The sequence below is a fragment of the Sturnira hondurensis genome, unplaced genomic scaffold (genome assembly GCF_014824575.4).
Source record: "Sturnira hondurensis isolate 20B ecotype Veracruz unplaced genomic scaffold, ASM1482457v3 Scaffold0019006, whole genome shotgun sequence".
NCBI classification, from domain to species: domain Eukaryota; kingdom Metazoa; phylum Chordata; class Mammalia; order Chiroptera; family Phyllostomidae; genus Sturnira; species Sturnira hondurensis.
The window spans coordinates 13,447,230-13,459,239 of NW_028091637.1; the positions used below are offsets into that span (position 1 = coordinate 13,447,230).

The 12,010-nt window shown below is 53.3% G+C and overlaps 1 protein-coding gene across 2 annotated transcripts in view; it reads left to right on the forward strand.

The window, feature by feature from the left end:
• ITGA9 (integrin subunit alpha 9) overlaps window positions 1-12,010 on the forward strand; it is a 309,655-nt gene that overhangs the window by 248,564 nt on the left and 49,081 nt on the right. For both annotated transcript variants that reach the window (XM_037070767.1, XM_037070768.1), the window contains exons 20-22: window positions 595-674; window positions 6,627-6,716; window positions 8,773-8,881. In XM_037070767.1, coding sequence (XP_036926662.1) covers window positions 595-674; window positions 6,627-6,716; window positions 8,773-8,881 — 279 coding nt within the window. The remainder of the gene's footprint in view (window positions 1-594; window positions 675-6,626; window positions 6,717-8,772; window positions 8,882-12,010) is intronic.

The window sequence follows — 12,010 nt, forward strand, 5'->3', positions numbered from 1 at the left end:
CGCACGCAGATAAGGTCTGTGCTGGGCTAGCACGGCCTCACCACCTCCCATCGCTTGTTATCCCTCTTACCCCGAGTGAGCAGACCTGAGGCCCAGAGCCTTCAGCAACCCGCAGAATTCAGCCTTGCGTGGCTTCCGTTGCCCTTCTTTTTGCCACTCCCTTCTCGTTATGGCAAGTGATCCTGGAGTCCCAGCTGTGAGAGTGGCTTACATTTTCCCTTTAAAATGGTCTTTCAACACAAAGGACGAAGCAATAAAAATAGGAAGTCCATATCACAGGTGATACGGTGTGCCGACGGGGCAAACAGTTGGGAAGCTGGCGTGTGAGTGAAACTGAGAAAGTCCTGCTTGAAGAGACAAGTGTGTCCCTTCCTGAAGAGCCTCAGTCGTTGAGGGGGACAGACTGCCTCTTGGCGGGGCGGGCGCTTTGCCCTCAAAGCCGTGTCTCCAGCCTGGCGAGCACAAGGGTACACATGCAAGTAAAGCCTGCCGTGCAAATGTGTTTCCAGAAGTCAGAAACGGGGGAGGATCGTAGCTAGCTGTTTAATTTGGAGTCCCTGCTAATGCCAATGTCACTTTGTTTCCCCCCCCCAGTATGAATTCAGCGTGATCTTCGATACAAGCCATCTGTCTGGAGAAGAGGAAGTTCTGAGCTTCATCATTACTGCTCAGAGGTGAGAGGGATTTCAGCTTTTCTTCCCCAAACATAAAGTATTGACGGAATCTGGAGACACACCCTGGTCACGCTTTGACGATGCCCAGGAGGCTGAGGAATAGAAGTGACAAAGCCCCGGGGCACTGGGTGGGATCAGATCTCTCAGGGATGGCGCTTGTTTGGTTCTGCTTGCACTGCACCCTGTCTCCCTTTCCCTGTCCTTGGAGGGCACCTGGGACAGTCCCGTGCGTTCTCAGGTCACTCTTGGGTGATGCAAAGTCCTCCAGTCGCCACACGTCTCCAAGCAAGTTCACAGATCTACAGGTAGAGTGTCCAAGGAACAGCTGCCTGGGGAAGTGATCGCACCTGTACGGGCCCGCTCCTCTCCCTGAGAGCACCGTCTGAGCCCAGGGTGCACAGCAGGGATGTGGAGGAGAGAGGTCTAGGTTAACAGGTGCGGCTGAAAGCACTCACTGGGCCATGCAGGTATGCAGAGCTGACTCTTACCCTTTGGGAAAGGGAAAACCGTTTCTAGCCTCAGCTTTTAGGCAGCCAAAAATACCTTCAGCTTCTGCTACTGAGACTGTACCCTCGGCACAGGACCAAAGGGGACCCCACACTGGCTTCCCCCATGTAGCTCCCATTCAACTGTCTTTGCCCAAGCTCTGGAAATGTAGGTGACTTTGGGGCGGTCACCTGTCTTTCACTCCACCATCGGAGGGGAAGCCAGCAGCCCACTCCCCTTGCATTTCCTGGGCAGGAACCGTCCTGTTTGATCAAGGTCCCTGACGCTCAGTTTGAAAGGCAGACACCCTCCCCACCATCGCAAACAGTCGTCTCCAAAAAACTGCCTGCAGAAATCTGCCTGTCCCAGTCCATTTTGTCCGTGACGTCATATATTGGATCTTTGCTGCCAGACATAGTAAATCCTGGTCTCATGTTTTTCTCTGAATTTTGGCCTCTGTGATGCCTCAGCCCCAAGGATTCTTGAATTTTCATAAAAGCACCAACTGCCCATAGAGTAGACAAGGATGCTTCTCACATCCTGAATCTTTCAGTCTTGTCCACAGTCTCGCTAGTGGCTTTGCCTTCGGGGCCTCGGTCTCTATCCTTAGAGCTGGGCATCTGGGGAGCCCAGCTGAGGGCCCCACAGATGCAACCCAGCAGTGGACAGCGGCAGGACTCGTGGGGTGTGGATGCAAGCAGGCTCCACTTTCATCTCCCACTACCCTTGAATCTTATTTCCATTGGAGGCCTTCCTCCATCCCAACACTACTTAAAACCCACAGAATTAAAATGATTTCTCCCCGGGGAATGACTGTGAAGGTGGAGGAATGCATTGTCAGGGCCCCTCAGCCCACAGCCACCGTAGCATCTGCTTGGTTTTAATGCTGCTCTCTGCACGTGTCAGCATTCCCGCTAATAGTCTGGAGAAAGTCCTCTCCTAACAGTAAGAGCAGCGGGCCTCGGTGGTTTCCCGACCTTCTTTGCCATGTGTTGTGTACGACTTGCCCCGCAAAGCTGACGACTTGCCAGCCTGTTGTTCAGTGCTAGCCGGACCCAATGCACATCAACGCCAAGTGCATCCTATATGTGCTCTAGGACCTACAGAATAGATGTAACTAGTAACAACAGTGAATGTTAAAGTGTAGCCCAGCTATCCCAGAGCTCCCGTGCAACCTTCCCGCACAGCGTGGCTCCCGCTGCCCGGGCGCCCCTGCCCAGGGGGAGAGCCTTTCGGCACAGACTAAGATCACCGGGCTTGTAAACTTCAAAGCTGTGCAAGGCTTTGTTCTTTTTAATTCACACTCTTTTCAAGATCACATGATTCATGTTCACGTAAAATGCGACTGTGGTATAATACAAACACGTGAGACACACAGAAAGGATAGGCTTCATTCCGACTGCTAGAGTGTGGGGCGGGGTCCACTGGGGAGGTGGCATTCAAACAGAGTCGTCTGTCTTCAGGGTGAAGAAATACAGGCACAGTGGTGACACTGGGCATGGGACATCCTGCTGTGTCACACCCCCGGGGTGGTGGGCAATAGAGTGAATGGGGCATCGGAAGCCATCTCGGAGGAAAAGTGGGGGACAAGCCAGGGCAGTGGGAGATGGGCTGAAAGGGGGCCCTGGGCTGTGCCATGAGGGCCCACGTAGGCTCAGAAAGTCTGAACTACATTCCAAAGGCAGTGGGGAGCCACTGAATTTTCTTGAAGAGGGGAGTGACGCAATGCAACAGTTTGCCCGCAGAGCACGAGATTGTCAAATTTAACAAAGGGAGGCAGGCATCCATTGAAACGTGAAAATTCTCGTTCTTCTGCTGTTTCTTGGATCTGTCGAAGACTCACCAGTGTTGGGCAGATCTAGCGACATGACCCCTGGGTCCCTCAACCCCTGGGGGTTCCTTCCCAGTATTTCTGGGAAGGAATATGAGAACAGGAAATAGGACACAGAAGAGACCCCCCTTGTCCAAAGGACGGAGCACCGCCTGCCTCCCCACCCCACTCAGGGCCAATCAGAGGTGTAGAAGGAGGGCTGGCCAACACACGACAGAAGGAGCTTCATCTATTAGAACGACACGTCCGTAGCCCCGTGGTGCGCTGGCCTGAGGTGTCCAGGGGAATCCACTGGGGAGCTTTAAAAACTACCGAGGCCCAGCACCCCCCCCCCCAGAGATGTGATCTAATGTCTGGGGTGAGATTTGGGATTTGGGAGGTCTAAAAAGGCTCGTTAAGTGATGGTGATGGGCAGTCACAGCAGAGAACCACTGTCTGCAACCTCTTACTCTATACCGGGCGTATTTTCGCTCAGCAAACGTCCATTAAGCACCTACTGTTTACCAGATACCATGCAAGGTGCATAGGAAAAATGCTAATGACTTACTACAGTCAAGAAAATCTCCTTTTAGGCCCTGGCCAGGTAGCTCAGTTGGTTAGAGCGTTATTCCACTACACCAAGTTTGTGGGTTTGATTCCCAGTCAGGGCATGTAGAAGAATGAACCAATGAATGCATGAATAAGTGGAACAAAAAGCGATGCTTCTCTCTCTTTGCCTTCCCTCCTTTTCTCTCTCTCCCTCACACAAATCAATAAATAGAAAACAAATTTTAAAGAACATTTCCTTCTATACATTACTGTTGCCACAGAGCATCAGGGAAAACTTAGCATTGGTAGCTCAGCTATTACATAGCAGCTGTTCTAATTCTCTGAATCGCAGGCGTTAAGGGACCTGTATTATCTGTTGAGTGCACAGCAGGGTTTTCAGGCGCTGCTTTCTTCCCGGACTTTGGTGAAAATCCGGTCTCACTCCCCTGGAGGGCACCCACAGCCCTGGACTTCCTGCTGTGAGGGAAAGATCCTCAAAGCTCCTTATCTTGAAAGCTAGCAACCCTGCCTTCCTTCCCGTCACCACCCTTTGGAGAGCTCTTGCCCAGTGTGGATTTAGGAGTTCGTCACGTTGAGAGTAAACAGCTCCTCGAGAGCCCCCCTCTCAGCAGCCCGGCTTCGCCGACCTCATGAACACATCGAAAGTCACGCGCTTGCAGAGTGACTGGGAGCCTTTTGATGTCTGGCCTCTTTATCTCAACTTTTCAACTTAGCTCCGTCTGGAGCAGTCATCTGATGACAGATGACACTGTTGGGCCTGAGCTGCCAGCGGCCACAGGTGGCTGGACAAAGGGCAGGGCCAGGGGTGGTGCTTCCATCAGGAACTGGTTCCAGTTCTGCAGACCAGGCAGGACGCTCTGTGGGGGAAGGGCGCTGGCCTGGGGTCCTCTCCATCCACACGGAACTCCTCTCCGGTCTGCGGGTAGCAGAGATGCTCTGGCTTTCACTGCCCCCCCTGGGAAAGGAAGGGCAAGGAAGCCAGGCCAGGTGGGCACTTGATCCTGCTGCTTCTGCGAACTGGCTGCCCTCTGAGTGATGGGTGTCACCCCACATGCGGAAGGCAGATGAGGAGCAGGGGCCAGAGTCACAGAGTGCCATTGTTTCAGAACAATAGGAGAGAAGGAGAGGGGATGTGAGCGCTATTTAAGAATTGTCACATTCAGCAGTTGCAGGGTGGGAGAGGAAGAGTCGGGAAGAGGGAGGGCAGGGGGCAGGCAGCGGGGGCAGGTAGGAACTCTGCACGTGGTCGGGGAATGGTGAGAAGGGAGTGAGGGCGATGAGCTGTGCCCGCACCTCAGCAAGTCCTGGAGACTCTCATATTCCACCCTGGAGGGTGAACTTGGCTTTCTGCTGGGACCCCCTAGTCATGCTGTGTGATGGAGCCCACTGTAAACCCAGGTGCAGTGACGTGCACCCAATGGCCCTGCCTTTTGCCACGGCAGTTGCTTCCCTGGAACAGCAATCGCAGTTCATATTTGGAATTTAATTAGATAGTGAAGGGGAACCGGGTCTTCTCCCTCCTCTTCCTCCTCCTCTGTTCTTCTTTTCTCCTCTCCCTTCTTCCCACCTCTCCCCCCAGCCCCCAGATCTAGGGACGATTCCCCCAGGAGAGGGAATCACAGAGGAAAAGTCCTGCTTTTGGANAATGGTGAGAAGGGAGTGAGGGCAATGAGCTGTGCCCGCACCTCAGCAAGTCCTGGAGACTCTCATATTCCTCCCTGGAGGGTGAACTTGGCTTTCTGCTGGGACCCCCTAGTCATGCTATGTGATGGAGCCCACTGTAAACCCAGGTGCAGTGACGTGCACCCAATGGCCCTGCCTTTTGCCACGGCAGTTGCTTCCCTGGAACAGCAATCACAGTTCATATTTGGAATTTAATTAGATAGTGAAGGGGAACCGGGTCTTCTCCCTCCTCTTCCTCCTCCTCTGTTCTTCTTTTCTCCTCTCCCTTCTTCCCACCTCTCCCCCCAGCCCCCAGATCTAGGGACGATTCCCCCAGGAGAGGGAATCACAGAGGAAAAGTCCTGCTTTTGGAGTTGGACTGACCTGGCTTGTTCTGGGTCCTGGGGGCCAGCTACCTAATCTATCTGAGCTGCTCCTTGCCTATCTGGGGTGGGTAACCCCTCCCTCCTGGGGTCATCCTGAGGACCAGGGCAGTCATGCTGTGAAGTGTGCCTGTCACATAGCGGCCACTCAACAGCCTCCAGCTTTCTTGCTTTGTCCTTCCAGGATGACCTCCCAAGAATCCCAGTCCTGTGCTTTCTCACCCCAAAGGGGATGCCTATATATGGACATACTGCAGCCAAAGTGCATGGTGGGAGTTCCCATGTTATTTGTGGTGACAGGGTCAGCCAGGGCCTCTCTCCTGAGCCTGCCTGTCCCTGGAGGGTGGGTGAGGCCTCCAGATGGGAAATAGCTGTGAAGTCCAGCAGCGGGTTCCTGCCCGGCTGCAGGCCCCAGCCTTGCTGGGTCCATTATTCACAGTGCAAGTGCTTGTAGAAGTAGCGCTTGCTGGCAGTGCCTATCCACACACAGCCCTCGGCATCGCCTTCCCCACGCACGCACCACCGCACAGCTCTCTGCTCCTGCCACTGCCCACGAGGCGTTCTGTGTCTGGAGCCCACTGCCCCGAGTGCACATGTGTGTAGGACAGGGGCCAGGGAGTTAATGCGCCCCGACCTGGCCCAGCAGCAGCACTCAGGAGCCAGTGGACGAAGGCCCAGCTCCTGTGCCCTGAGAAGACTGCCTCTCAGCGTCCCTGAGCCCAGTGCCCACAGCCCTAACCTCCTGGATCACACGCTTTCATGGTCTTCCTCCCCTTTCCTGTCTCCCTTCTCCACTCCCGACTGGCATTTCCTGGGGCCAGCTCCCCAGTACGCTACTCACACTCACGTCTTTGTGAGGGGAGCACAGTTGCGTGCCCACCTTGACTCTGCCAGGGACCAAAAGCGGAACAGAACGGAGGATAGATAAGGTGCCCAGCCAGCCCTTGGGGGATGTAGGTCGAGCTGTAACACAGAGCACAGGAGGCTGCAGCCGCCCGAGACCTGGTGCTGACCAGCATTCCCTCCCCTCTTCCCACACAGCGGCAACGTGGAGCGCGCGGGATCCCTGCATGACAACAGCCTCACACTGGTAGTGCCGCTGATGCACGAAGTGGACACGTCCATCACTGGGTGAGTGGCCCCGACCGGGGTTGCCAGAACACAGAGGTGCCCTGCGGGGGACAGCGTGCCTTCCCTGGATTTGCATGTGCAGCCTGGAGTCTCCCCAGCTCTGAATGCAGGGACAGCTTCAGCAGCAGTGACTCGCACCCTCCTCCCTCCTGATTTCCTCTTCTTTCCCCACCACCCACCCACCTGGTGGGTAACACAAGAAGTGTGATGACAGGTTGAAGCCCCTTAATTTTGTTGAACGTTCTGCACACCTTTATGTGCGTGTTTTCCCAGCAGCCACCCCCCGCCAGCGTGCCAGATGGTAGTAGGCAGTGCGATTCCTGGGCCTAAAATCTCAGCCAGAGGCCGCTGGGCCTGGGGTCACAGCCAGAGGGGTCATGGTGCTCTGGGTGGCCCGAAGTTGGCACCAGCTTTGTGTGGCTCTGTTAACCCTTTACACAGAGCCAGCAGCGCCTCCGCCCAGGGTTGGTGCTGGTCTGCAGCAGGCAGGGAACCACCAGGCCAGGCCCACTGCCTGTGGGTGACGTTCAGGCCCCGCGGTGCTCCTGGCGTTGTTGGAAAGCAGGGCTGCAGACCCAAATCAGCGCGCGGTGGTTTTCAGCCAAAGCCTGGGCCCGGAAACCTGAGAGCTCAGTTCCTGCTTCCGGCGGCTTCAGAAGACCAAGCACGCCCCTCGTGGAGAGTGGGAACAGGCTTTGCTCACTCTGTTTAGATGACACGAGGATCCATGGAACCCTTGCCCCAGATGCAAGCTGAGCTTTCTGGAGTTTCTCATTTCTCAGTTTTTGAGAGCTCTGGGCCCTGTCCTTGGCTCGAGGTAGAGATGCTAACACGTCACAGAAGGGGCCCTGGCAGTGATCGCTCGTGCCCTGTGGGGTGCCGGGAACGGGCAGGCCTGCGCGCTCAGCATTCTTCGTCATGGTCTTCAGACATGAGGCATCAGTGGAATATTATTTGCAAATTAGCATAGATTTGTCTTTGCTCGTGGCTCTATTTTTAACCATGTAGTTTATTTATTTGTCACATCAGAGGCACAGTGAGAGTGTGCCCTGAACCAGGCCCTGTCCTTGGGGACCAAAGAGAAAACCGGCTCCCTCCATCCTGTGGTCAGGCCCTGGGAGGCCTCACAGTGATGTGTGAACAGCCCCTGACGAAGCCGCGGGTTAAACAAACCGCCCAGCCTCTGATCTTCCCAGGAACACAAAACAGGGCAAGCATAATTATAGGGACACGCTCCTGCCATTCAGTAACGCTGGGAGTTGCCGCATTTCTGAAGGAATACGCTGAAGTTGAAAGTAGAAGACGCACTGTCCATTCAGACTTGGTGCCCCGAACCTTACATGGTTAGCGTTCAGCCAGGTGAGCAGCTGGTAGAGTCTCACCTAGAATCCATTATTTGTCTGGGAATTGGAGTGAGTCTGGGCTTCGTCTCGTCTCAGGGTCTGTTTACCAGGCAACCTGGAAAGCACGCTGCAAGCCTACCTTGACCTCTCAGTAACACGTCACACAGCCACTGTTTGAAATCTGAAGAAAAATGCTGCCATCGGGTGGATTCCACTTTTAAGAACTACTTTCTCATAGTTTTTGGTAGTTTGACAAATTTGAAGTTTGAAGCCAATCTGTCACTGCGTGGGATGTAGGGAGCCAAATATATAATTCCTATGTATTTATTTCCTTTCTCACTCTGCCGAACGGTTTTCACAACACAGGACATGTATAATTTTCTAATCCAGTTAAAAGAAACTGAAATCAAAGCTGCCACACAGAGCCTTGTCATTCGTTCCAGCAGCGCAACCCCAATACATAGTTATGCCCGTTGCTCATTGATTTGACCCAAGGTGACATGTCATTATTGGAAAGGTCAGTTTAGAAAGCATGAGTCTGGCTGTGTCCGTTTACAGGAGAGAGAAGTAGCAGTTCTGGGAGGAAAGTGATTAGTGGCAGGCACTGGGGACAGCCAGGTCCCATAGACAGATGTTTGGGTTCTCGGGCTGGGTGTGACCATGGGTTGCGTGACCAGGAGTTGGCATGATGGACATCACGGTTTCTCTTCCAGAATCATGTCTCCCACCTCCTTTGTGTACGGCGAGTCTGTGGACGCGTCCAACTTCATTCAGCTGGGTGATCTGGAGTGTCATTTCCAGCCCCTCAACGTCACCCTCCAGGTACTGCCCTTGCAGACAGTCTCTGTCCCTGGGGACCCGCGGGAGGGCTCCTGGGGCCTGTCTCCTCAAAGGCAACTGAAGGGCCAGGCTCTGTCCCGGAAGAACTGTCCCCAGTGTGGTTGGCTGGCACGTGGGTTAGGTGTGCGCATGTGTTTTCCGTGACCACACCCAGAGTTGATTCCTTCCCTGTCCGACACTTCCCGGTGTAGACCCCTCTGCTTTCCAGGATGTGGAAGGAGAGCTGCATGGTGACCACCAGGTAGCTTTCTCCCAGGAGGCCTCTGGATGCTGAGGCCCAGGCCAACAGCCCAGCCCGGATGGTCCCAAAGGACCCCTCTCTGTTCTCCATCTGTCTTTACATTTTGGGCAGGGCAGCCTCGAGGACTGGCCACATGGCCTTCCCCCTGGGCTCTCCATGCTGACTCAGCCAGGAGCCAACCACCCCAAGAGAGGGCAGCCTTCCAGAAGTACAGTTTTACAGGGGCAGAGCAGTGCCAGTCCACTCCCCACGGGGGGCTGGGGGGTGACACATGCGGCCCCGTCACGGAGCAGGGCGGGCCCTCCCTGTCACACCTGCCGAGGACAGTGGTCATCATGAAGGACACCATGCCTTCTCTAAGCCAACAGTGGGAAACTCTTTTCTGAAAGGGCCACGGGGGTAAGAATTTTAGGGTCGTCACGCTGTCCAGTCTTCGTAGCAACTAGCGACCTCCTGTGGCACCAAAGCCACCCATCCTAGGCAGTGTGGATGCAAACCTGCCGCGGTGGACACTGACATCTGAATTTTATAGCATTTTCACATGTCATGAATCGGTGCTCTTTATTTTTTATTTTTCCTCCAACCATTTAAAAATGTGAAGCCCCTCCTGGCTTCCAGGCTGCATGAAAATAGGCAGCAGGTCGGATCTAGCCGGCAGGCCGGACGTGCTGACCCTGCTCTAACATACAAATTCTCCAGCCAGCACTGTTCAACATGAGACCTTTTTTTAAAATCCTCACCGGAAAACATGTTTATTGATTTGAGAGAGAGGAAGGGAAGGAGAGACAGAGGCAGTCAGACATCGATTGGTTGCCTGCTTTGTGTGCCCCGACCAGGGATCGAACCCGCAACCTTTCGGTGTATGGGACAATGCTCCAGGCAACTGAGCCACCGTGAGACTCTTTGAATATAAATCTAGAGGGTCCAGGGGCCTCAGCCTCATCCAGTTTATTGTCCTCAACTGAGAAACGGAAATGTAGGCCCAAGCAGGAAAGGACAGGCTGCAGGGCCCAGAGCTGCAGGGAAAGACAGCCTGGGGCCAGGACTGGCCCAGCACCCCACCCCCCAACCCACACCAGGAGCCGGGGATGAAGGGAAGGAGGGGGAGATGGGCACACCCACCTCAGTACACTGGGTTGTAATCTACACCCCGCGTTGCCCCGCCTCCACGTTACCCTTCCCCATGGAGAAGGTGGTTTCCTGGTCTGGCGCTCACCACTGTGGCCAAGTAGTTTTTATTTTCTTTCCCTGTGGCCACTCCCAGGTGGACCAAGAGGGTGACGAATAATGATGGGGTGAGGGTCCAGAGAAGGAGGCAGTAAAACATTTGTGGGGTCACACAAACAATGGTCTTTCTCTCTCCAAAATGCTCTCCCAGGCAAGAGACCTCAGCAGCCATGATGGATAGCGCATGTCCCCGGCTTGGCTCGGAGGGGGCACGCCTCCCAGCCAGCCAAGCCCAGCTGTCACCCCCCCCATGCTTGATTTAGGGTCGGGGGCAGGATTAAATCTGCTTTTGAGGCCCTGGAGTGATTGCCGTGAACAGGACCTCTGTGTTTCTGAATTGCTTCTTGGAATTCATTTGTTTTTCTCCGTTGCTTCTTGCAATGGGATAGAAAATGGGTAAAGACCAGCTGGAGTTATTTCATTTTCCTCAAATCACTTTAATTGTAATTGCTGACTCTTAGAGTTTTTAGGTGTCATACAACAAAAGATAGAGTCACAAAAATTATTTAGACACATGCCCAGGAATGAAGAGAGTACAGGCATCGAGAAAGCAAGAAGGAAGAGCAGTTATGCAAAAGATCCCGAAACATTTTTCCCGCCCTCAAAAACAAAGAAAGGATTCCGAGGGCCCATGGTTAACTCATGTTTCTCTGAAGGCGTTTTCACAGGGAGCTTGAAGTTTGGTATTCAGGCAAAGGGCTTTCTAGACACCTGACAAAGGATACATACAGGCCAGAGAATCGGGGGCCCCCGGAAGGAGTGAGCGGTTGACATGTCCCTTAGATAAACCCCTTGATTATCAGTTGCCTGAGGAAGAACATGCCATTCCGCCAGGATTAAGCGAGGTGACTGGGAGTGTAAGATGGATGGTGCGGGTCATTAATTAGGAGATTGTCTTGTGTTAGCAAAGCTGACAGCTTCCTTGAGCATTCTCTGCCCGCTCGTTTTCTGGTGTAATTGTTGTGACTATGACCATCTTGCAGGAAGGTCACTGACCACACTGATAATGATAACGACTGAGAGAGAGAAATAATGGGAAGGTGCAGGGTCAGGAATATGGATAAATTACTTCTGTTTTTCCTTCTTCTGACACTATCACTCCTGAAGAACACGAGACTTTTATATAGAGACTTAAAAAAAAAGATTTTATTTATTTATTTTTAGAGAGAGAAAGGGAGGGAGAAAGAGAGGGAGAGAAACATCAATGTGTGTTTGCCTCTCATGCGCCCCCCCCTACTGGGGACCTGGCCCTCAACCCACGCATGTGCCCTGACTGGGAATCGAACCCGCGACCGTTTGGTTGGCAGGCTGGTGCTCAATCCACTGAGACACACCAGCCAGGGCTAGAGACTTTTTATACAAAGAGATGTTTCTGTGTCTTTTAAGAGCTATTATTCAATAAGCTACATAATTGTTTGAAGACTCCACTGAAAATGCCGCTGGAAGAAAGGCAGAAATACTAAGTTTTCTTAACAAACAAATAATTTGTTGGCCAACCATAGGTTGTTCTTTTCCTTTTGAATCCAGAATCAATCATTCCCCTCACCTGAAAAATGGTGCAGATGTTGCACAAGAACATTTGCAGAGCATCAAATGCTAAGACATTTGTTCGAAATAAATTAATGTTGTAATACAAGCTCTCC